This window comes from Macaca nemestrina, chromosome 10 (genome assembly GCF_043159975.1).
Source record: "Macaca nemestrina isolate mMacNem1 chromosome 10, mMacNem.hap1, whole genome shotgun sequence".
Lineage (NCBI taxonomy): Eukaryota > Metazoa > Chordata > Mammalia > Primates > Cercopithecidae > Macaca > Macaca nemestrina.
Window position 1 is genome coordinate 13,009,820 of NC_092134.1, and position 24,851 is coordinate 13,034,670.

The 24,851-nt window shown below is 49.8% G+C and overlaps 1 protein-coding gene across 2 annotated transcripts in view; it reads left to right on the forward strand.

Annotated features, from left to right (window-relative positions):
- Nucleotides 1-24,851, forward strand: part of LOC105494816 (GCN1 activator of EIF2AK4) — a 68,648-nt gene that overhangs the window by 17,935 nt on the left and 25,862 nt on the right. The window contains exons 8-34 of one of the 2 annotated variants that reach the window (XM_011763680.2): nt 290-358; nt 486-594; nt 1,861-1,935; nt 2,204-2,332; nt 2,865-2,915; nt 3,916-4,032; nt 4,261-4,434; nt 7,859-8,011; nt 9,581-9,673; nt 12,906-12,981; nt 13,131-13,290; nt 14,673-14,862; nt 14,943-15,085; nt 15,885-16,063; nt 16,352-16,445; nt 17,529-17,642; nt 17,761-17,959; nt 18,840-18,995; nt 19,229-19,306; nt 19,425-19,606; nt 20,454-20,534; nt 20,831-20,974; nt 21,707-21,834; nt 22,044-22,233; nt 22,432-22,502; nt 23,396-23,561; nt 23,900-24,094. In XM_011763680.2, coding sequence (XP_011761982.1) covers nt 290-358; nt 486-594; nt 1,861-1,935; nt 2,204-2,332; nt 2,865-2,915; nt 3,916-4,032; nt 4,261-4,434; nt 7,859-8,011; nt 9,581-9,673; nt 12,906-12,981; nt 13,131-13,290; nt 14,673-14,862; nt 14,943-15,085; nt 15,885-16,063; nt 16,352-16,445; nt 17,529-17,642; nt 17,761-17,959; nt 18,840-18,995; nt 19,229-19,306; nt 19,425-19,606; nt 20,454-20,534; nt 20,831-20,974; nt 21,707-21,834; nt 22,044-22,233; nt 22,432-22,502; nt 23,396-23,561; nt 23,900-24,094 — 3,516 coding nt within the window. The remainder of the gene's footprint in view (nt 1-289; nt 359-485; nt 595-1,860; nt 1,936-2,203; nt 2,333-2,864; nt 2,916-3,915; nt 4,033-4,260; nt 4,435-7,858; nt 8,012-9,580; nt 9,674-12,905; nt 12,982-13,130; nt 13,291-14,672; nt 14,863-14,942; nt 15,086-15,884; nt 16,064-16,351; nt 16,446-17,528; nt 17,643-17,760; nt 17,960-18,839; nt 18,996-19,228; nt 19,307-19,424; nt 19,607-20,453; nt 20,535-20,830; nt 20,975-21,706; nt 21,835-22,043; nt 22,234-22,431; nt 22,503-23,395; nt 23,562-23,899; nt 24,095-24,851) is intronic. The other variant, XM_011763716.2, reaches the window with a different exon arrangement.

Genomic DNA, 24,851 nt, shown 5'->3' on the forward strand with positions numbered 1-24,851 from the left:
CGAGAGGAGTTGGAGTGGTGGGAATGGGTTAGAGTGACACAGCCAGCTGAGTGGTGGGCAGGGCCTTATAAGCCATACCAAGGACTTTGGACTTTATCCCAGAGGGCCATGGAAAGCTGTGGAAGGGTATTAAGTGGGGTTGCATGATCAGTGGGACGTCTGTGCTTAACACTGAAATTTGGGGCATTGATTTGTATTTTTTGGAGGCACTCTAGCAAGAGGGACCCCTTAGGCCAGCGATGAGACATTTGAGAATGTCAGGATCTAACCAGAGCTTTGTGTTCTCTAGAGCGCCCTACTGGACTTTTACATGAAGAACATCCTGATGAGCAAAGTCAAGCCTCCGAAGTACCTGTTGGTGAGCGAGAGGTGGCCGTTACTCACCTGGACAACTGATCCCATTTTCAATTCTGGGATGCTGAACTCTTTTTCCTTCTTGGTCCATTCCCATGAGGGCTAGGTGCCTTATTCCTTTTTCTTTGTAGGATAGCTGTGCCCCTCTGCTCCGATACCTGTCCCACTCAGAATTTAAGGATCTGATACTGCCCACCATACAGAAGTCCTTACTGAGGAGTCCAGAGAATGTTATTGAAAGTAGGTTGCTGTCAACCAGGATGGTGGGAGGGAGACGAGTTGCCTATATCTCTGTTCTCGATATTTGGCAACAAGAAGTGTGTGTGGTAGGGGCGAGGGAAGGGGGATGTATTCACTGTTTACCTGGTTGGGACCTTGGGAGAGAGATTGGGGACCCTTTTGAGATTATGTTGGAAGTCAGCCAGACGCATTGGCTCACACCTGTAATCCCAGCACTTTGGGAGGTGGTGGTGGGCAGATCACTTGAGCCCAGGAGCTCAACTCGGGAGGCTGATGTGGGAGGATAGCTTGAGCCCAGGAAGCGGAAGTTGCAGTGAGCCAAGATGGCAACACTGCACTCCATCCAGCGTGGGTGACATAGTGAGACCCCATCTCAAAAAACAAAAGAAAGGCCAGGCACGGTGGCTCATGCCTGTAATCCCAGCAGTTTGGGAGGCTGAGGCAGGTGGATTACCTGAGGTCAGGAATTTGAAACCAGCCTGACCAACTTGGTTAAACCCCGTCTCTAATAAAAACACACAAAAAAATCAGACATGGTGGCATGTGCCTGTAGTCCCAGCTACTCGGGAGACTGAGGCAGGAGAATCACTTGAAACCAGAAGGTGGAGGTTCCAGTGAGGCAAGATCACTCCATTACACTCCAGCCTGGGCGACAGAGCCAGACCCTGTCCAAAAAAAAAAAAAGGGAAGGAAAGGAAAGTCATGGGCTGTCTTTTTAGAAGAATGCACAAAAATATATCCACTAAGAATACTGCATATCATTTTAGGGGTTCAAGAACCCACTGGATCAGTTCATAGCTTTATGTAGGTGCTAGCCGTTGTTTTGATTCCCAGAAAATATCAAATGTTCACCTTCAGAGTTGAGTGGAAGAAAACAAAATATCCTCTTACCCCTCCACCTCCCCAAAAGAACTTTCTGGAGACCGTTCAGGTTAAGAACCTCCTCTCTAGACATTCTGGACTTAGTATGTAGGTGGCCCCTGAAATCATGAGATCTGAGTGTTGAGTCTCTGTCCCTGTGTATCTTAGTAAAATGTGTTGGTGGGATGTTGGAAAGGCAATTTTTGCTGATTGGGATGGGGAGGTGTACAGCTTTTCAGCAGAGCTTTGGGACTACTCATGTAGCCTGTAGAGATGAAGGGTGGGCATGGTTCCGTGTGGCCGGAGTGGCAGGCCAAGTGGCATTTGCTGGGGAGTAGGGGAAAAAAATTATCTGTTGAATTTATTGCTGAGATTGACATGGTCAGTGCTTTCTGTCCCCCTCAGCTATTTCTAGTCTGCTGGCATCAGTGACGCTTGACCTCAGCCAGTATGCCATGGACATCGTGAAAGGACTGGCTGGTGAGTATCCCAGCCCCTCTTCAGCCCATAAGTGGCACCTTGGGTTTTGGTTGTACTTGTCCTAATTGTTGTAGCGGGGTAGGGGACAGCTCAAGGTAGTAATAAGGCCCTAACCTAAACTACATTGGCACTGGCAGTTTCTTTCTTGAGATTATTTGAATGAAAGCATACAGCTAGTACTGAAGAGATGGCAGCATGGAAAAGACAAAGACGAAAGTCTGGATGCTCAGTTGTTGGCTGCTTCTGAGCAGTGGCTTTGTGTGTCCAGGTCACCTGAAATCCAACAGTCCCCGCCTGATGGATGAAGCTGTGCTGGCACTGCGGAACCTGGCACGCCAATGCAGTGACTCTTCGGCCATGGAATCCGTGACCAAGCACCTATTTGCTATCCTCGGAGGTGAGCAAGCCTTCTTGGCCATGGGGGTGGTTGAGGCATGGTCCCTGGTATTTCCTTCAACTGGGATCTGAAGGGGACTTGATGCTCCAAGTCTGCTTGTGGCGAGGCTGTGTGGCCAGGAGGACATCACACTGGAATGTGAATGTGTGTGAATGAACAAAACCCTGCACGGGTGGTGTGGATGGGGTGATCGCAGGTTTTTTGTTTTTAAGATGCACATTTTTATAGGCATAGCAGAAAAGACTAAAGGAAATACACCAGAAAAGAAATGTCTTTGAGTAGTGGAAACATGATTGCCTTTTAAATGTTTTTCTTTATATTTTTTCTGTTTCACAAGTTTTCTGTAGGAACATTCCTTCTTGAGTCAGAAAGCAAAAGGCTAGTAAATGTTGTTTTAAACCCAGCTTCACAACACAAAGGCTACTTCTGGAATCACAAACCATATTGTGGCATCACACACGTGACTGCATTGTTCACTCTCTTGGGAGCTGTGGCATATGTGAATGTGAATCTTTGCTGTCTCTCCTCTCAGGCTCGGAAGGAAAACTAACTGTTATAGCCCAGAAGATGAGTGTCCTCTCAGGTACAGGATTTCTTTCTTTTTTTTTTGAGAAGTCTTGCTCTGTCATCTAGGATGGAGTGTAGGGGTGCCATCTCAGCTTACTGCAACCTCTGCCTCCCAGGTTCAAGCAATCCTCGTGCCTCAGCCTCCTATGTAGGTGGGATTACTGGTGCGCACCACCACGCCTGGCTAATTTTTTTGTATTTTTAGTAGCGATGGGATTTCACCATATTGGCCAGGCTGGTCTCGAACTCCAGGTTCCTGGTGTCAAGTGATCTGCCCGCCTCAGCCTCCCAAAGTGCTGGGATTACAGGCAGATACAGGATTTCTCTGCTGGGAGTAGAGCTGTGATCTAGTAGTAGATAAGCTTTTTTATTTTTATTTTTATTTTTTTGAGATGGAGTCTTGCTCTGTCACCAGGCTGGAGTGCAGTGGCACAATCTTGGCTCACTGCAGCCTCCACCTCCCGGGTTCAAGCACTCCTCCTGCCTCAGCCTCGTGAGTAGCTGGGACTACAGGCACGCACCACCACCACACCCAGCTAATTTTTTTGTATTTTTAGTAGAGACGGGGTTTCACCATGTTGGCCAGGATGGTCTCCATCTCTTAACCTCATGATCCACCTGCCTCGGCCTCCCAAAGTGCTGGGATTACAGGCGTGAGCCACCACGCCTGGCCTAGTAGTAGATAAGCTTTAACATAATTCTTAGGTGAGGCGAATCCTTCTTTGGATCTTGACTCCTGTGACCATCTTGGGTCCAGCCTGCCTCGTAGGATCCTGCTGCTTGCGTGCTTGGCAAGAGGGACTTGTTCAGGTCTAGCAGGAGGCTTGGCTTCTATAGAAGGCAGGAGGTGTAGAGGAGGCATTGAGGGAAGATCAGTAATGGCCAAAGGAGAGGTATGCCTGCTGGAGACACCGAAGAGGCCTGTGACCCAGAGTGCGGAGGTGGCAGAAGTAGGAAGACTTCCCTCTTTGTGGTTTTGTGCTGATAAGGGACTGAATAGAGAATCTGCCTTTTAGGGATTGGGAGCGTCAGTCATCACGTGGTGTCTGGACCTTCCAGTCAGGTCCTGAACGGGATCGTGGCTGAGCTGTTCATCCCATTCCTTCAGCAGGAAGGTAATTCCATTCATCATGGTGAGCATGCGTTTTGTACTCATCCTTGACCGTGGTTTTTCACAATTAGAGCTTCGCTTCCATAAACCTCTCCTGAAGATACTCCTCCCTCAGAGAGCAAGGCTTGGAGCTGTCTGAAATATCACTGCTTCCTCCCCCATGTACTCTGGCTTGTTTTTTGTGCTGCTTGCAATGATTTGACATGGTTATAAGACATTGGACTGACTGAACTTCCGCTTTTTGTCCTAGTTCACGAAGGGACCTTAGTACACGCTGTCTCAGTCCTGGCTCTCTGGTGTAACCGATTCACTACAGAAGTGCCCAAGAAGCTCACTGAATGGTTCAAAAAAGCTTTCAGCCTTAAAACCTCCACATCTGCGGTGAGGCACGCCTACCTGCAGTGCATGTTGGCCTCTTATCGGGGTAAGACACCTCCCAGGGCTAGTGTCCAGGTCTCCGTGCAGAGGTGACCGAGTCTTTAGGGTATTATTAGCGTTCCTGCTTTCCCTGTTAGTTCAGCTTATTTTGCACCATTTATTTCTTCCGGAAATAAATGAGGCATTCGGCTTAGCTCAAAATCAGAATTCAGTCTTCACAACAAATTCTGACTTCTCCCCCTCGTCAGACTTTCAAATTACAAAGTTTTATTCAGAGAGGACAAGAACCAGAACTTGTCACTACAGTATCTGAAATCATGGAGAAATGACTCAGATAAGACTGGTTTAAGGGCCGGGCGCGGTGGCTCACACCTATAGCCCCAGCACTTTGGGAGGCCGAGGCGGGTGGATCACCTGAGGTCAGGAGTTCGAGACCAGCCTGGCCAACATCGTGTAACCTTGTCTCTACAAAAATACAAAAATTAGCCAAGCATGATGATAGGTGCTTGTAATCCCAGCTACTTGGAAGGCTGAGACAGAATCGCTTGAGCCTGGGAGGCATAGGTTGCAGTGAGCCGAGATCAAGCCATTGCACTCCTACCTGGGCAACAGAGTGATACTCTGTCTCAAAAAAGAAAAAGAAACATCTAGGAGATTCCAGGGCCTCCTCTTGAGAGGGGACACCCTTCTGTGTGAAATGCCTTGTCTGATGAACTTTGTACTCACTTATTTCTTTTAATGATAAGGGAAGAAAAATGTGACCACAAGAGGTTTTTGCACTGAGTTGAAAGCAATTAATCTTTTTCTGAAATACGTCTCCCAGCTCAGAATCATAGATCATCTTTGTACAGTGGTTTGTGAGGTTTATTCAAACCGTAGTGCTGACTATGTGCTGACTGAAGTTGTAGATTTTCCATGGTAGAAATGTACAGGCAATACATTGTCAGCTGCCTTAGGATATAGTGAACTCACATCCATGACTTAAAAACAGTCTATGAGGCCAGGCAAGGTGGCTCGCGCTTGTAATCCCAGCACTTTGGGAGGCTGAGGTGGGAGGATTGCTTGAACCCAGGAGTTTGAGACCAGCCTGGGCAACAAAGTGAGACCCCCATCTCTACAAAAAATTAAAAAAATAGCTGGGCATGGTAGTACATGCCTGTGGTCCCAGCTACACAGGAGGCTGAGGCAGTGGGATTGCTTGAGCCCAGGAGTTCAAGGTCAGCCAGGGAAAATAGCAAGACTCTGTCTCTACCAAAAGTTATACAAAAAGTCTAGGTACTATATCAGTTTGCATTATTGCTGCATTGAATGACCGTCAGTTGTAGGTGGGACCTTGAATTGTAGATGGCAAAAACTTGGTTTTACCTAGTGTCTTCAGCTTGAGCTAGTTCTGCTCATTGCATTTATTTATTTATTTATTTATTTTATTTTTTTTTTTTGAGACGGAGTCTTGCTCTGTCGCCCAGGCTGGAGTGCAGTGGCGCTATCTCGGCTCACTGCAAGCTCCGCCTCCTGGGTTTACGCCATTCTCCTGCCTCAGCCTCCCGAGTAGCTGGGACTACAGGCGCCCGCCACCTCGCCCGGCTAATTTTTTTGTATTTTTAGTAGAGACGGGGTTTCATTGTGTTAGCCAGGATGGTCTCGATCTCCTGACCTCGTGATCCGCCCGTCTCGGCCTCCCAAAGTGCTGGGATTACAGGCTTGAGCCACCGCGCCCGGCCATTGCATTTATTTTTAATTTATTTTTTAAAAAAGGAATGCAGAGTGCCAGAACTCAATGCTCATTGCTTTTAAAATAAACGTAAACCTTTTAAAAACCAAACAAAACCTTTATAATAAAAATTTCTTGGATTCGAATCCATAACATTGTCTGGAAAACTGCTTTCATTATAAAATGTTCTGATGTGCCCATTTAGTAGCTATGAAAACATGGAACAACAAACCCAGGTATGGAGGTGCCGGGGAAGAAAACATGGGCTTGAGCTATAGTTTTTTTTGAGATGGAGTTTCTCTCTGTCACCCAGGCTGGAGTGTAGTGGCGTGATCTTGGCTCACTGCAACCTTCGCCTCCCGGGTTTAAGCGATTCTCCAACCTCAGCTTCCTGAGTAGCTGGGATTACAGATGCCCACCACCATGCCTGGCTAATTTTTGTACCTTTTAATAGAGGCAGGGTTTCGCCATGTTGGCCAGGCTGGTCTTGAACTCCTGACCTTGGGTGATCTGCCCACCTCGGCCTGCCAAAGTGCTGGGATTATAGGCATGAGCCACTGCGCCTAGCTGAACTATAGTTTTAACTGGTTTCTCCTTTTTTTTTTCTTTTTTTTTTGAGACAGAATCTCACTCTGTCGCCCAGGCTGGAGTGCAGTGGTGTGATCTCGGCTCACTGCAATCTCCGCCTCCCGAGCTCACGCTATTCTCCTGCCTCAGCCTCGCAAGCAGCTGGGACTACAAGCGCCCGCCACCACGCCTGGCTAATTTTTTTGTATTTTTTAGTAGAGACGGGGTTTCACTGTGTTTGCCAGGATGGTCTCCATCTCCTGACCTTGTGATCTGCCCGCCTCGGCCTCCCAAAGTGCTGGGATTACAGGCTTGAGCCACTGCGCCCGGCCTTTTTTTTTCTCTTTTTTTTGGGAGACGGCGTCTCGCTCTGTCGCCCAGGCTGGAGTGCAATGGCGCGTCTCAGCTCACTGCAACCTCCGCCTCCTGGGTTCAAGTGATTCTCCTGCTTCAGCCTCCTGAGTAGCTGGGATTACAGGTGTGCGCCACCACACCCGGCTAATCTTTGTATTTTTAATAGAGACGGGGTTTCACCATGTTGGTCAGGCTGCTCTGGAATTCCTGGCCTCGTGATGCCCCCGCCTCAGCCTCCCAAAGTGCTGGGATTACAGGTGTGAGGCACCGTGCTTGGCTTCCTTTTTTTTTTTTTTTTAAAACGAGTTTAGTTCAGAGGTCAGTGGATTGGTTGTGGTTTTAGAATTTGGGTCCGAAGGTCATCTGGTATGGGGGAAGAGTACCAGGTGGGAATTGATAGGATTGAGGGTGGCACTGACTTGCCTCAGCTAGCTGTGTGACCTTGAGCAACTCACTTAATGTCTCTGCTTATCCATCAGTTGAATAACTGGACCACACCCGGCTAATTTTATATTTTTAGTAGAGACGGGGTTTCTCCATGTTGGTCAGGCTGGTCTCGAACTCCCAACCTCAGGTGATCCACCCGCCTTGGCCTCCCAAACTGCTGGGATTACAGGTGTGAGCTACTGCACCCAGCCATAAGGATTATCTTTCTGCCTCTAATTTTGTGGCTGTAGACTTTAAGTTTTGATTTAACTTTACTTCTTTTTGAGATATTTGAAAAATTAACTGAAGGGTTTTAGTCATCTGGTTCACAGCTAGTTAGATAAATCCTTTCTCAGTCCTGTCATTTCCAAGAATCAGGATGTCCTTTAAGGTGCTTGTCCTCTCTCCACAGGTGACACACTGTTGCAGGCCCTGGACTTACTGCCCTTGCTCATCCAGACAGTGGAGAAGGCAGCCTCCCAAAGCACTCAGGTTCCCACAGTCACTGAAGGGGTTGCCGCAGCCTTGTTGCTCTTGAAGCTGTCAGTGGCTGACTCACAGGCTGGTATGAGTCCAGAGATGTCCAGGATGGTAGAGATAGAGGCCTCTGACAAGAGTCCTTGGGAGGAGTGTCTTGATGTTCAGGGTTAGCTTGGTTCTGACCACACTGGATCAGCTACAGGTTTGCTTGGCATCTGCTGGATGAATCTTAGGGTTGCATGGGCAGTGGGAATGCAGTCAGGGGACTGTCATCGTCCCACTGTCCTTCTTCGTTCTGTTGCTCCAGTGCTACATGGGCTTGTAGATGATACCCAGATGGACCAGGGTTTAGTATTGGGACTGTTTGTTTCAGTTGGTTATACATTCATACAGTACAAAATTCAAAAGGATATAACATGAGAAGCTACCCCTTAGCCCTGTCTTTTCCCTTAGCCGTTAAGTTTCCCTCCATAAACAGTGTTACCAGTTTTGCACTTCGGGAGGCCGAGGTGGGTGGGTCATGAAGTCAGGATTTCGAGACCATCCTGGCCAACATGGTGAAACCCCATCTTTACTAAAAATACAAAAATCAGCTGGGTGTGGTGGCACTTGCCTGTAATCTCAGCTTCTTGGGAGGCTGAGGCAGGAGAATCACTTGAATCCGGGAGGTGTAGGTTGTAGTGAGCTAGATCATGCCACCGCACTCCAACCTGGGTGACAGAGCAAGACTTTGTCTTTAAAAAAAAAAAAAAAAGACGAAAAAAAAAACGGTGTTACCAATTTTATGTCCAGAGATAGTGTGTTCATGTAATTGAACATATTGGGTAACATACTCTATATATCATATTAGATACTATATATATACTATATATCTTCGAAATGATTCCAAATCAGTACATCAAAAAGAGCTTTCTCATTTTTTTGTGGCTACATCGTATTTCAGGCTTTCTTTATTTCATCTCCCAGTCTCTGCACTGGGCCACACCTGAACTTACTTCTTTGGTTAGGAATGGAGCTCAGCTCTCCTCATGTAGTATGGTGTGCCCACTGTGGCCATGCAAGGCACTGGGCTACCTGGGGGAATGCTAAGATAAACATGACCTTCTACAGCAAATTTCAGGGTGCTTACTTCATAGTAGGAGCGAGGAAATACAAAAATATATCCATAGCTTAAGACAAAATGTGGCATTAGAGCAGTTTTGAAGGAGAGATTGCTTTTAGTTGGGGGGATGGGTATTGGGAAGGGTTTCATGGAGAAAGCATTTGAACTAGTACCCTGAAGACTGGGAAGGATTTCATTATCCTGAAGGGAATGACCCAGCGTGAGTCCAAACAGCCCCAGTCAGGGAAGGGCAGGGAAAGCCAGAGTCTGTAAACCTCAGGTATTCCAGCTTGGTGCCTGGGGTGGATGGGAATTCCGGGTGAGAAACAGTTTACCTAGGCTCCTGTAGGCAGCAGAGAACCACCAAAGAGTTTCATACAGGAAGTGATACCAGAAGGACTGAGGTCAGTTCCCCAAATGGAAGAGAACTGAGCCTCCTGCTGCAGAGGAGGGTTTGCCAACAAAGCCCACCCCAGCAGCTTCAGGATGGAGTGGATCAGCTCTGGGGGACGTGATGAGCTGCGTCGTGGGGTAACCTTTTGTTTCTTGCAGAGGCCAAACTGAGCAGTTTCTGGCAGCTGATTGTGGATGAGAAAAAGCAGGTTTTCACTTCTGAGAAATTCCTGCTTATGGCTTCAGAGGATGGTAAGTTACTCCACGCTTAGTTGAACTCAGGAGTGAGGCAAAGTCTCTGGAAAATCTTCAGAGAAGACCCTTTCTTGACCAGCCAGTCAGGTCTGCAAAAACCTGGGCCAGAGTGATCTGGCCAGCAGCTTAGCTGTTATGGGAATAATTTCATTCCTGTAGGGAATGTGAGGTTAGGGAAGTGGGACTTGGGAGATGCGTGGAGACAGAGCAGTAATGGCTGTGGAGCTACGATATGAGCTGTAATTATAGCTGATTGGGTAATTGGTGCTGTCTCCGAGGTTTTCTTGTGTTGAGGCAGCTGAGAAGCTCTTGTGGAGTCTGGCAGGCTCTACTCCCCCACCAAGAGACACAAAAACTACTGGTTTCTATCCTGGCAGAAAAGGAACAGTTGAATTTTAAATGTGTGTTTAAAATTCTACATTGCCTTAGGGGTGTCTGCCACTAATTGGTGATTTGAAAAGTCTTTTGACTCATAAATCGCAACATCCCATTAATGAGCTACAACTGTTAGTCATTTCCTGGTTTTAGAAAAATTTTTAGTTAAATTTTGAAAAGGAAATAGACTAATGTAATTCAGAAATAGATACAATAGGGTCTACATTGAAAATTATACCCCTGCTTTGATCTCTGGCTACCCAGTTCCTCGGCTATAGATAACCAATTTTATTAGCTTTTCTGTAGCCTTGATATTTTATATATATGCAAGTAAATACCTGTATATGTTTGTTCTCTACCTTTTTTACACAAATGGTAGTGTGCCTGCCGTATGTACTGTGCTTTCTAGACCTGGAAAGAGTCCATGTCAGTCTATAATGAGCTTCATCATTTTTTTTTTTTTGAGATGGAGTTTCGCTCTTGTTGCTCAGGCTGAAGTGCAATGGTGTGATCTCAGCCCACTGCAACCTCTGCCCCCTGGGTTCAAGCGATTCTCTTGCCTCAGCCTCCTGAGTAGCTAGGATTACAGGCATACGCCACTACCACCTGGCTAATTTTGTATTTTTTTTTTTTTTTTTAAGTAGAGATGGAGTTTCTCCATGTTGGTCAGGCTGGTGTCGAACTCCCGACCTCAGGTAATCCGCCTGCCTCGGCCTTCCAAAGTGCTGGGATTACAGGCGTGAGCCACCATGCCTGGCCTCTTTTTAGAACTTCATAGTAATTTCCTATCGTTGCTGAGACAGGATCTCACTCTGTTGCCCAGGCTGGAGTGCAGCGGCACAGTCATGGCTCACTGCAGCCTCAGCCTGGTCTCAGGTGGTCCTCCCACCTCAGCTTCCTGAGTAGCTGGGACTATAGGTGCACACCACCACATCCAGCTAATTTCTGTTTTTTTTTTTTTTAAGAGATGGGGATTTCACCATGTTGCCCAGGCTGATCTTGAACTCCAGGGCTTAAGTAATCCTCCTGCCTCAGCCTCCCAAAGTGCTGGTATTATAGACGTGGGCCATGGTGCCTGGCCTTAGTCTTTTTTTTTTTTTTAGACAGTCTCGCTCTGTTGCCCAGGCTGTAGTGCAGTGGCACAATCTCTGCTCATTGCAACCTCCACCTCCCGGGTTCAAGCAATTCTCCTGTCTCAGCCTCCTGAGTAGCTGGGACTACAGGTGTGCACCACCACACCTGGCTAGTTTTTGTATTTTTAGTAGAGACAGGGTTTTACCATGTTGGCCAGGCTGGTCTCAAACTCCTGACCTCGGGTGACCTGCCTGCTTTGGCCTCCCAGAGTGCTGGGATTACAGGTGTGAGCCACTGCGCCTGGCTAGTAATTTTTAATTATTAAAAAAAAGTAGGTTGGGGCTGGGCACGGTGGCTCACACCTGTAATCCCAGCACTTTGGGAGGCCACGGCAGGTGGATCATGAGGTCAAGAGATTGAAACCCTGTCTCTACTAAAAATACAAAATTAAGCTGGGCAGGGTGGCAGGTCCCTGCAATCCCAGCTACTCAGGAGGCTGAGACAGGAGAATCACTTGAACTGGGAGGTGGAGGGTGTAATGAGCCAAGACTGTGCCACTGCACTCTAGCCTGGACAACAGAGCAAAACTCTGTCTCAAAAAAAGTAAAAATAGGCTAGGTGCAGTGGCTCACGCCTGTAATCGTAGCACTTTGGGAGACTGAGGCAGGTGGATCACCTGAGGTCAGGAGTTCAAGACCAACCTGGCCAACTTGGTGAAACCTTGTCTCTACTAAAAATATAAAACTTAGCTGGGCGTGGTGGCCGATGCCTGTAATCCCAGCTACTCAGGAGGCTGAGGCAGGAGAATCGTTTGAACCTGGGAGGCAGAGGTTGCAATGAGCCGAGATCGTGCCACTGCACTCCAGCCTGGGTGACAAGAGCGAAACTCCATCTCAAAAAAAAAGGAAAAAAATATATATATATATTTAAAGTAAAAATAGTATATACTTTTCTTTTTTTTTTTTTTTTTTTTGAGGCGGAGTCTCGCTCTGTCGCTCAGGCTGGAGTGCAGTGGCGCGATCTCGGCTCACTGCAAGCTCCGCCTCCCGGGTTCCCGCCATTCTCCTGCCTCAGCCTCCCGAGTAGCTGGGACTACGGGCGCCGCCACCACGCCCGGCTAATTTTTTTTGTATTTTTAGTGGAGACGGGGTTTCATTGTGTTAGCCAGGATGGTCTCGATCTCCTGACCTCGTGATCCGCCCGTCTCGGCCTCCCAAAGTGCTGGGATTACAGGCTTGAGCCACCGCGCCCGGCCTATATACTTTTCTTATTGCAAAATACATGTGTGTACAATAAGCAAAAAAGAAAAAAAAAACCCAACTAATTTCACCTCTTTTTTTTTTTTTTTTTTTTTTTGAGACGGATTCTCGCTCTGCCGCGCAGGCTGGAGTGCAGTGGCTGGATCTCAGCTCACTGCAAGCTCCGCCTCCCGGGTTCACGCCATTCTCCTGCCTCACCCTCCCGAGTACCTGGGACTACAGGCGCCCGCCACTGCGCCCGGCTAGTTTTTTGTATTTTTTAGTAGAGACGGGGTTTCACCGTGTTAGCCAGGATGGTCTCGATCTCCTGACCTCGTTATCCGCCCGTCTCGGCCTCCCAAAGTGCTGGGATTACAGGCTTGAGCCACCGCGCCCGGCCTAACTAATTTCACTTCTAAGTGATAATCACATTTACATTTTGTGGTGAATTTTCAGTTCATTCCAGTTATTTCTGGGTATACATATGTGTGTGTACACTTAACTATTTTAAAAACACTTCCACTCCTTTTCTTCCCTCCTAGCTCTGTGTACTGTGTTGCATCTGACAGAGAGACTTTTCCTTGACCACCCGCATAGACTCACTGGCAACAAAGTTCAGTACGTGAGGCTGGCTTACCTTTTCTTTTGGGCCAAATGAGGCGAAGGCTGGCAGGAACCTGAGAAAGGGTGTGTGGCAGGTGGAAGGGTTGGCTGTGGAAGGCCTGCTCCCGGCCTTCCCCCAGACCTGTCTGTCCCTGTGCTTGTAGGCAGTACCACCGGGCTCTGGTCGCAGTGCTCCTGAGCCGCACCTGGCACGTCCGCAGGCAGGCTCAGCAGACGGTTCGGAAGCTGCTATCCTCTCTTGGGGGCTTTAAGCTGGCGCACGGACTCCTGGAGGAGCTGAAGACTGTCCTCAGTTCTCACAAGGTGAGGGCATCTGGGCTTTAGAACTGGGGCTTTTGGATCCCCTTAGCTGCCCCTGCTTATGCTGTGGGGTTTTGGCTGGGCCACTCCCTGACTGTTCTTTCTTACTCTGTGTGATGCCAGCATCTTCTGCTCTGCCATTGAGCTCCAGTAACATCTTTCATAGGATTCCTTTTCCTTTTCAGAGACTTTTTTTCCACATGTAGCTTCTTAACCTTTTTTCCAGGGTCTTTTGGGTTTTTGTTTTGTTTTGTTTTGCTCACTGCAACCTCAACTTCCCAAGCTCGAACGATCCTTCCACCTCAGCCTCCCAAGTTGCTGGGACTATGGGTGCACACCACCTATAGTGGCCACTAATTTTTTGATTTTTTATTTTTTGTAGAGATGGGGTCTTGCCATGTTGCCCAGGCTGATCTCGAACTTCTAGGCTGAAGTGATCCTCCTACCTCGGCTTCCCAAAGTGTTGGGATTACACGCACAAGCCACCGTGCCCTCCCCCTTTATGCTTGATTAATTGAATAATACTTTATGTTTTTAAAGCACTTTGTACTTTTGAAGCATTTTCTACCCATTTTTTCTTTTGATTTTTTTTTTTTTTTTTTGAGACGGAGTCTCGCTCTGTCGCCCAGGCTGGAGTGCAGTGGCGCGATCTCGGCTCACTGCAAGCTCCGCCTCCCGGGTTCCCGCCATTCTCCTGCCTCAGCCTCCCGAGTAGCTGGGACTACAGGCGCCCACAACCGCGCCCGGCTAATTTTTTGTATTTTTAGTAGAGACGGGGTTTCACCATGGTCTCGATCTCCTGACCTTGTGATCCGCCCGCCTCGGCCTCCCAAAGTGCTGGGATTACAGGCGTGAGCCACCGCGCCCGGCCATGATTTTTTTTTTTTTTAAACAATGCCTTTCAAAGGCAAATAGAGCTTGGTATTCTTGTGTCATGTGAATTGACCGGGGTTCCAGGAGCTCAAATGACTTGCACAGTGTCTCCCCCGATGGAGGGAGACCTCCAAAGACTTGGATCTTATTTCTGTGCTCTTTGTGCTGTGTTCCCCTGCTTTCCTTCCTCCCTACGCCTGTTGAGGAATGTGGGCCAGTGACAGACTTGCCATCACAGGCTGGGTCTCCTGGACCAGTTCCTGTTGCCTTCTTTACTCCCGTAGGCTTTTTAGATGCAAAGTCACAGGTGCTTCCTTCTTCCAGGCACATCTCACAGCCTGTGGGTCCCATTGCAGGAAGCTGGGTATCCATCTCCACTCCAGCAAGGACCCCAGGGAAGAACTGAGTGAGGAGCCGCTGTGTCCATGGCATGTTTGGTTCCTGTGTTCCAAGCCTGCACAGGGCTCTTAGCAGTGGGGTTCTTATGTTTTATCTCACGTGTCTCCACACAGGTGCTGCCCTTAGAGGCTCTGGTGACTGATGCTGGAGAGGTGACTGAGGCGGGCAAGGCCTACGTGCCTCCACGGGTCCTGCAGGAGGCTCTTTGTGTCATCTCCGGTGTGCCAGGGCTCAAGGGTGATGTCACTGACACCGAACAACTGGCCCAGGAGATGCTGATCATCTCCCACCACCCATCCTTAGGTCTGTGGCTGCAGTGGGTGAGGGAAAGCCTGGGGCTTTAGGGGATGGGGTAAGAGCAGGCCAGGCAGAAGGCCTCAAAGAGCTCCCTTCCCCTTCAGTGGCTGTGCAGTCTGGACTTTGGCCAGCACTTCTTGCCAGGATGAAGATCGATCCTGAAGCCTTTATCACCAGGCACCTGGATCAGATCATTCCCAGGATCACCACTCAGAGTCCCCTAAACCAGGTGATGGGCACATGAGCTGGTCTGGCCTCAGGTCGGGGAGGGGCCCTCTCATCACAGGGTATAGGAAGAGAGGATTCAAAGAAGCAGGTGAAGGTGGGTAAAATGTAGGCTTGGACCCTTGCACGTGACAGAAATGTAAACTGGTTTAAGCACAAAAGGGAACTTACTGCCTCATTTACCTGCAAAGTCCAAGGATATGACTGGCTTTAGCTAATGCTGACTATGGGGGTTCAGATGTTGCCCTTGGGACATTGTAGGTGATGTCTGTCTTACTCTGTCCCATCCATCTTTGTCTCTTGGCTCTGTTTTCCACGATGTGGGCTCCATTCTCAGGCTTTCCCTTTCTGGTAGCACAAGAGCCGCTAAAGTTCCAGGCTTTGTCTCCCCATCCGCTCCTGGGGGAAGAGCTTGCATATTTCAATAATGTCTACTGGCTTGGGGTCGCTTTGACCCTGATTGATCTGACTTGGGAGCCATGCTCATCTCTGCGCCCCTCCTTCTGCTCTGGGTCACATGCCTACCTCTGAAAAAAGTGAGGGCAGCTCCACCTGAACCACGGAGATTGAGAATTGGGAAGGAGTGTATCGCCTCACGTCAGGTGCTGTGTCAGACAGAGGGGCACTGCTCGTTGAGGAAAGCAGACACAGACTCCAGCCGACCGCTGTGATGGGCAGTGCCCAGGAGTAACAAGGCAGTGGCATGAAGAAGGGGAGCCAGTGCCAGGGGCATTCAGGTGTGGTGGCCCTTTTGCCAGTGCCAGCCTTGGCACACACTGACCATGTCTGCATTTGTCTGGCAGTCCTCCATGAACGCCATGGGCTCCCTTTCCATCCTGTCACCGGACCGGGTGCTCCCACAGCTCATCAGCACCATCACCGCCTCCGTGCAGAACCCTGCACTGCGCCTGGTGACGCGGGAGGAGTTTGCCATTATGCAGACCCCTGCTGGGGAGCTGTATGACAAATCCATCATCCAGAGGTGAGACCTCACTTGTGGGCTCGGTTTCCTTTGCTCCCCAAGGGAATGCGTGTAGGATGGAGCCAGCACCTCTTGTGGGTCGAATGCAACAGCCTATCCATTCATTGGCTAAGGGCCTGCTGTGTCCCTGGCATGGTGCTTAGGTCCTGGGTACTAAAGTGTGTCCAGTATCCGGCACTTTGCTGGCGCACAGTGCTTAACAGCTAGTTGGAATTTCATGGCTGGCGGGAGACTGACAGGCCTTGCGGTTCTTTTCAAGCTGGCTGATGACCCACTCTGGTGTTTCAGTGCCCAGCAGGACAGCATAAAAAAGGCCAACATGAAGCGAGAGAACAAAGCTTATTCCTTCAAAGAGCAGATCATCGAGCTGGAGCTGAAGGAGGTGAGTACACGAAGGCACTCGCAGAAGGTGGCTGCTGAGCTTGGTGGCCTCAGGCTGGTGGCTTTTCCTACTGCATATATGCTGTTCACTTGGATCATCCTGAGGCCCATGGCACACTCCTCTGATGTCTCTGACCAGTGTCTGGTGCACCAGCACACTCTCCCTTCACCCTTGCTCCATAGCTTCTTCCACCCACAACTCAAATCCAGCTTCTTCCTCTGCTGGGTGCTGGCGGCAGTGCACATGTCTCCTCTGCTAAGTGGTGTTGCTGAATTCCATGTCTGTCCCCCAACTTCCTTAAAGGCTGGGACCCATCTAGACTCCTGATAGTAGGCACAGCGCCTGGTACAGTGGGACTTCTGGGGAATCCTGGCTTGATTGCTGAATTCAGCTTTGGGCAGAGCGGGTTCTGACAGGAGCAGAGCACATAGGACTCTTTCCTGTCTCAGCGTTGGCCCTTCTCTGTGTCTTCACAAGGCAGGATTCTTCTTGTCTTTCACATCTCAGTCCACATGTGCCCTTCTCAGAGAGGTGGCCAGCCTGTCCACTCTATCGAAAGTAGACTCCACTCTTATTCCCTGTGACTAAGCATCATATTTGTTTCTTTACTAACAGTCGTCGTGACCCAAAAGCATCTGGTTTGTGTGTTGGTTTACTTGTTTATTGTCTGTCTTCGCTGGCTAGATTGTGAGCTCCGTGAGGGCAGGGACTTGATCTTGTTCCCTCCGGTATTCCTGCCGTCTGGAACAGTGCCTGGCACAATGCAGGTGCTCACTAAATGTTTGCTGAATGAGTGAGTGAGTTCTGTGGCTTGTTGTTTCAGGCCACTATAGCAGGCCTTTTCTAGGCTCAGCTTATCCTGTGGGAGAGCTTACTTCTCTATTGCTGTCTCCATTCTATAGAAACGAGGTGGCTATGGACTTTGTGGGAGGTTGGGGGTGCACATGGTGGGTTCAGAGGCCCAACTCACAGACTTAGAGCTGGCGTAGTGCTGTTTGTGTGGAAGCAAGCTCGCCTTCCTCTGTGGGGGAGGGAGGTCTGTTCCTTGGAGATGAGATTGGTTGGTTTGCCCATCCCCTTTAGGAGATAAAGAAGAAGAAAGGCATCAAAGAGGAGGTGCAGCTGACCAGCAAGCAGAAGGAGATGCTGCAGGCCCAGCTGGACAGGGAGGCGCAGGTCCGGAGGCGGCTGCAGGAGGTGAGTGGCCACCCCCGCCACATACTCACGCCGGAAGAGTGCTGGGTAGCTTGGTCCCGCTCCTTGCTGTCACAAGCAGGGCCCTGCTGACCTGCCTCCTGGGCAACTCTGCTTGCAGCTGGATGGGGAGCTGGAGGCGGCGCTTGGACTGCTGGACATCATCCTGGTCAAGAACCCATCCAGCCTGACCCAGTACATCCCTGTTTTGGTCGACTCTTTCCTGCCCTTGCTGAAGTCTCCCTTGGCTGCTCCCAGGATCAAGAACCCCTTCTTGTCCTTGGCTGCCTGTGTCATGCCCTCTAGGCTCAAGGCTTTGGGTTAGTCCTTGTTTGCTGGCTGCAGGGATGGTCCAGGGGTGCCCCTGAGTGCTTGTGGGGAGGTGGGTGGTGGCCTCAGCTGCTGAGTTTTGTTTTCTTGTGGAAGCAGCCTTGGAGGCTCAAGCTGGATGTGCTCAGGAGGGACGTGGTGCCTCCTCTTCTCTCCCACTTCACATCTGTGCCTTCCCTCTGAGGAGCAGATTTTAGATGCTAGTCAGTGTTCGATCTTTGTGTACCAGTTTTAAAACTAAGAAGTCAGAAGTTCAGTGGCAGCGAGGATGGTTTGGTGCAGTGTGGTGGCTCAGCCCAGCCCAGGTCTCCTGAGCAGCCACATGACAGCAGTGAAGAGAGGACCCTGTGACCTTTAGCGTCCTGTTAGCTCTGGAGAAACAAACACCAGGCAGGGTGGCTGGCAGTTCTGGTGGCCTTGCTTTTGTGGGTTGGTTAATGGCCTTTAGCAGACTTCTATCCTGACCTAACGAGGATGTTCCCATGAGTGAGGCCAGAATCTGGGAACTGTTCTGAGTGGAAAAGTCAGCTGGTGCATATGGAATCTGCCAGAAGTGTCACCTGGCTGTCTGGGCTTGTTGCTTAGAGGTGGAGGTGCTGCATAGATAGAGCTGTACTCTTGGCTGGATGACCCTTCCGGTGGCCCTTGTCTCCTGTCAGCGTAGTCATTGTTTGAATGTCCAAAGGGAGTTCCTACCTGCCCTCTGAGGTTGTCACAAAGATCAAGTAAGAAATTAGGTTGGGGACATTTTGGCGAAGCAGATTTTTTTAAGTCAGAAGGGTGAGGCACTGGGTCCCCTGTTTGAACCTGGGCTGGATTCTGCACCTGTGTGTGTGTCATCCCCTGCCGGGTCTCTCCTCTTCAACACAGGCACTTTGGTGAGCCACGTAACCCTGCGCCTGCTGAAGCCAGAGTGTGTCCTGGATAAGTCCTGGTGCCAGGAAGAGCTGTCGGTGGCTGTGAAGAGGGCAGTGACGCTGCTGCACACCCACACCATCACCAGCAGGGTGGGCAAGGGGGAGCCAGGTAAGGGCTGGGACGGGATCAGGGGCACCAGGCGGTGTGAGCTGGTGCCAGGAATGCTGCTCGAGGCACAGCGTCACCCAGGGCCTCCTGAGCCTGGGGGGGTTGGACCAGATGGAGAATTTCTGAGTTGAACCCTGGTAGTCTGTGAGTTGCTGTGAGCCCAGTTGAGTGTTTACTTTTTGTCACTGGCGTCCCCTTCTCTGTTTTAATGCTCACATCCTGGAACTGGGAAGTGTTTGGCAGTAGTAGCAGAACTGGTTTTAGACTGGACCACCAGCTGCTGTCTCCGTCCTCGTGCCCTGTGCTTCCAGGTGTCAGAACGGGCTTCTGGCCCATCCCTTCCCTACCTTCCCTGAGGATGGAAATAGGCAGCAGTGGCCCGGGTCCCTGCCCTGCCTGCAGGATCTTACCTGCTTCTCACTCTCACAGGTGCTGCGCCCTTGTCCGCGCCAGCCTTCTCCTTAGTCTTCCCGTTTCTGAAGATGGTGCTGACCGAGATGTCCCACCACAGTGAGGAGGAGGAGGAGCGGATGGCCCAGATTCTTCAGATCCTCACTGTCCACGCCCAACTGAGGGCCTCCCCTAGCACCCCACCCGGGCGAGTGGACGAGGTTGGCAAGGAAGCTCTTCTCTCCCCTGGGTTTAAAGGAGATCAGTGAGGCAGGGCCTGTGGATACTTTCTGTCTCATGAACAGTTCTGGTGGGGAAATAGAGGGTGTATGTTTATACCAACAGCAGCCTCACACAGTGTTGTGGGTTTTTCAAGGCAAAAACGGGTCAGACTGCTTCTTTCACATGACTGTAGACTCTGGCTCTCCTGCCATCCCATTGCATATCAGTCCACCTGATTGAATTTGTTGGCTGCATGAGATTCTGCACTATGGATGTATCATGTTTTACTTAATTCTTTACCTGTTGATGAGTATCTTAAGGTTGTTTCTAACTTTTCCCTGTTTTGAGCAGCACTGTGATGTGCCCTCTGGTATATATATGCCCCTTACTTACCCAGTGTGAGCGTTTCTTTAGGACAGGTTCATTGGACATGGAATTACTAGATTATATGGCATATTCTGTGCTATACTGTCACCAAGAGTTTTCTTTTTCTCAAAGCCTAATGCAGCCTCGGATAGTATTAATATCGTCAGTGATGGGTGAAAGAATGATATCTCATTTTATTTTGCATTTCTTACAAAGTTGAATGTCTCTTCATATGTTTCTTTCTGGGTTTCGTAGTGTGAATTTCAAGCAAGTTTCAGAATTTAGTTTTTAGTTCCTGAGGATCATGGTTGACTGGGGTTAGCACCTGTGGACCTAACTGTAAACCTAATGAGGTTTCTATGGTGGGGCCGGTATGATCCAGAATGTTCCCCTGTGGGTGAGGGGATGCCCTGTCATTGGCCGCCTGGGTTACAGACCTCCCCACAGCCTCATCTCGACTTACCTGCCGTTCTTTCCTAGAATGGCCCAGAGTTGCTGCCTCGAGTGGCCATGCTGCGTCTTCTGACTTGGGTGATCGGGACGGGCTCGCCCCGCTTACAGGTGACCTGGTTTTCAGTTGGCTGTTGCTGTGACTCAGTTTGTGACCCAGACCTCAGGTCCCAGTATAAAGGGTGGAGTCCTAGTTTCCTTTCAGCCCTCACTTTTGGACTTTGGTAGAAAGACTGCTTTAGAGAGCCAGCCTGACTGTTGTTAGCTAGTGAGGGGTTTTGCCACTGGAGCTGGGGTCTTAGCCCTTGCAGTGCTGTAGGGGTGGGCGTTCTCAGTGCATATCCCTCTCTGGCCCCATAGTAGTAAATGATTTGCCGACTGAACCAGTGGATTGGTGTTTTCCTTAGGTTCTGGCTTCAGACACCCTGACTACCCTGTGTGCCAGCAGCAGTGGTGATGATGGCTGTGCCTTTGCAGAGCAGGAGGAGGTGGACGTGCTGCTCTGTGCCTTGCAGTCCCCGTGTGCCAGCGTGCGGGAAACCGTGCTCCGGGTGTGTGCTCAGTCTCTCACAGAGCCTCTGCAGTGTCCCTTGTCACTCTATGCAAGTGCAAATTGCATGATGAGCATTTAAGAGAATGTCCCTCACCCTGGCGGGAGGCCTAGAGGCAAAGAGAAGAAGTCACTTGGTTGGGGTCTCTCTCAGAATCAGAAAACTAAGCAGTCATGATGTATCACTGTATTTTTTCCTTTACCTTGGAACACTTCACTTAATTTTTAAACTGGAATGTAGACTTTGGTACTTCCACAGACAGACCTAACTTGCAGGAGGAGTTCATTTCTTTAGCCCGTTGCCATGTAGTTGGCTTTTTTCCATGGCTTTTGGACCAAAAACTAGAGCATCCCCTTGGAGTGGTAAGACAGTGGTTCCTACCTGCTGATCCATAGCCTTCTGCTATTGATATGTGACAGTTTTCACTGGCTTTTGGTAAAATGTGAAAAATGATGACAATATGGTAACTTTTTCCTTAAAAATTATTTGAACTAAAGGAACACACTTTTTCTGAAGTTTTATCTGTCTGGTTTATTTAACGTTTTAATTTTCACATTAAAAAACATTTTACCACTTCACACCCTAAGGAACTTAATTTTAATTGATTTCACTTTAGCCACTTGTGGTTAGTGGCTCCATCTTGGACGGTACAGCCTAGAGAGAGGTGAGGAGGCAAGTCAGAGGCTCTTCGGAAAGATGGTGCCTCACGTGGTCCAATCCCACCCCTTCCAGGGGCTGATGGAACTCCACATGGTATTGCCAGCACCTGATACCGATGAGAAGAATGGCCTGAACCTTTTGCGGAGACTCTGGGTGGTCAAGTTTGACAAGGAAGAGGAGATCCGGAAGCTGGCTGAGAGGTGAGAGAGCCAGCATGTCATTTTCTCCTGCTCCATCCTCTCTTCCTTTAGGAGATAACGGAACCCAGCGTGTTCAGCCTCCAGTGGGAAGAAGGGCCGGGCCGGCGGGGGGCTGGACCGGCGGGGTGCTGGACCGGCGGGGGGCTGGGCTGGCGGGGCAGATGCTGCAGATCGTTGTCTAAGCAGTCCCCACTGTGCATCTCCTACAGGCTCTGGTCAATGATGGGCCTAGACCTGCAGCCAGACCTCTGCTCCTTGCTGATCGATGACGTGATCTATCATGAGGCGGCTGTAAGGCAGGCGGGGGCTGAAGCCCTTTCCCAAGCAGTGGCACGTTACCAGCGGCAGGCAGCGGAGGTTATGGGCAGGCTCATGGAGATTTACCAGGAGAAGCTCTACGTGAGTGACTGTGCAGCCCTGTTGCAGTCTGGGTGTGTGCGGTTGGGTGGGTCTCTGCTCAGCCCCCTACTGCTCCAGACAGGAATCTCAGGGCTCACGGTGGCTCAGGGTAGCTGTGGCTAGTTTCCCACCTACAGTCCTGGTGCCCAGGTCATTGATCTGCCCGTTGCAAAGCATTTACCAACTTATCTGTTGCAGCGGCCACCCCCAGTGCTGGATGCTTTGGGACGAGTTATTTCAGAATCTCCTCCAGATCAGTGGGAAGCCAGGTATAACAATTGTTCTAGCCTCGTTCTACTCCAGCCTTTCTGAGATGTGGTAGGTTGGCTGGGTGGGTGCTGAGAGGAGGCAGCATGGGATAATGAAAGAGCAGACCTCCCTCAGAGTCGAGGAGGCGTGAGTTCAAGTGTTGGCCCCTCCTGCGCTAGCTGCCTGACTGCGAGCATGTTTCTCCTTTTCCCCAGGCCTCTGTTTCCTCATCTGTATGCAGGGCACAATAACAGAAGCTACCAGCCTTTCCCCACAGAGCCCATGAGTAGCAGTTGGAGGATTAGACAGATGTCTGGGAGCAAGTGGGACCTTGAAAGACGCTTGCCTCCCACAGAGCAGGCACAAAATAGGCGAGGGTGTTAGTTTTCTGAATGGCTCATCCTGGCCATGTCCACTCCGTGAGGCCTTGTGTGTCAGTGTAGGGTGGTATATGGGCCATCCTGGCTTATTTTTCATTCCAGACCATCAGCCAGGGATAGGACACAGATTCTTTGCTCCATGACTGGAAAGAATAATACCACTTTGCCCTTGGAGAGTGTGTTCACTTCCACAGGCCTCTGCATCTGGTTCCTTTACCTCTGTCTTCTCTTACGACCTGCCTTGCAGGTAGAGGGGTGAGCACTGCACTCACATTCCTCTCTGAGGGAACCGATGCAGGGCTGCTCACCCAGTAGGAGGTAAAATCAGGGCAGATGGCAGGTCCCCATATGACAAACGGGTTGTTCCAGAACATTGGGTGAGCGCTGGGTGGTGGGCTTCATGCTGTTCTCTGCCTGCAAAACAGTGTTTACCTCAGGCAAGCTCCCTGTCCTTACCATGCACCAGCAGAGGTTCCACTGGCGGAGGACGCCCATTAGCTGTCCCTCCTGATGTGCTCCCACTTCTTTCCCAGGTGTGGCTTGGCATTGGCCCTCAACAAGCTCTCCCAGTATCTGGACAGCTCTCAGGTGAAGCCACTCTTTCAATTTTTTGTCCCTGATGCCCTCAACGACCGACACCCAGATGTCCGGAAGTGCATGTTGGATGCAGCCCTCGCAACGCTCAACACTCACGGAAAGGTAAGGGGGTCCCAGCCGGGGAACACCCACGGGAAGGTAAGGGGGTCCCAGCCTGCTAAGGAGACACGGGGGAGGCAGGCTCTAGGGCTGAGCAGGGGCCAGAGATGCTGAGTGCCAGGAGTCCTGGCAGAGCACTTTGAGCCAAAAAGACCACGATAGTATGTTAAATTCTTTTAAGTCTGTAGCAGTCCTGCCAGAAAACTGGAAGAGCCGCTGGCTGGCATGTCAGGATGCCTGTCCCAGAGCTAGACTTGGTCTTGGTCCTCAGGGCAGGGACTGTTGTCCCCAGATGCAGCCTATAGGGTTGACCTGAGGCTCTGAGGGGTTTGGCTTTCCAGGAGAACGTCAACTCACTGTTGCCAGTATTCGAGGAGTTCCTGAAGAACGCGCCCAATGATGCCAGCTACGATGCTGTGCGACAGAGTGTGGTGGTCCTGATGGGCTCTCTGGCCAAGCACCTGGACAAGAGTGACCCCAAAGTGAAGCCCATTGTTGCCAAGCTCATCGCTGCCCTCTCTACCCCCTCCCAGCAGGTACCTGCCATTTGACCTGGGACCCACATGCCAGTTAGAGAATTGGGACCCGGCTGTGGTTAGGCAGTGGGATACTAGGGGAGGAATCAGACAATCAGGGCCTGGAAAGCCCAGTTCTTGGTAAGGATTCACCCGTTCTCCCAGGGGAGAGCCTGGTTTATAGTCAGGAACACTCCTGGAGAGGGAGTTTCTTTGTTACTTTGTTCTAGTAGACCTCCCAGATAGTTTCATTTTTTTCCTACTCACCTGGTTTATAGTCAAGAATGCCCCTGGGGAGGGAGCTTCTTTGTTACTTTGTTCTAATAGACCTCCTAGATAGTTCTATTTTTTCTGTTCACTAACATGCACTGGGGATCCAAAGGGGGAAAAAAAAAATAAAAGATCAGGCTTTGTCTTATGTCAAGCCTTTCCCTGGCCCTTTACATGTGTTGATTATGTGTTGCAGGTGCATTTTAATGTAGCCTCTAAGCTACAGTGCAAAGAAATTTATTTTTCTTTGTTTTGAGAAACATGCATATATATATATATATATATATATATGGTTTTTTTTTTTTTTTTTTTTTTTTGTGGTTTGGGTTTTGAACCACTGAGAGTATCCTCATAAAATGAACGGTTGGCCTGGGCGTGGTGGCTTATGCCTGTAATCCCAGTGCTTTAGGAGGGTGAGGTGGGTGCTTGAGGCCAGTAGTTCAAGACCAGCCTGGGCAACATAGTGAGATCATGTCTCTACAGAAACTTTAAAAATTAGCCAGAGGTG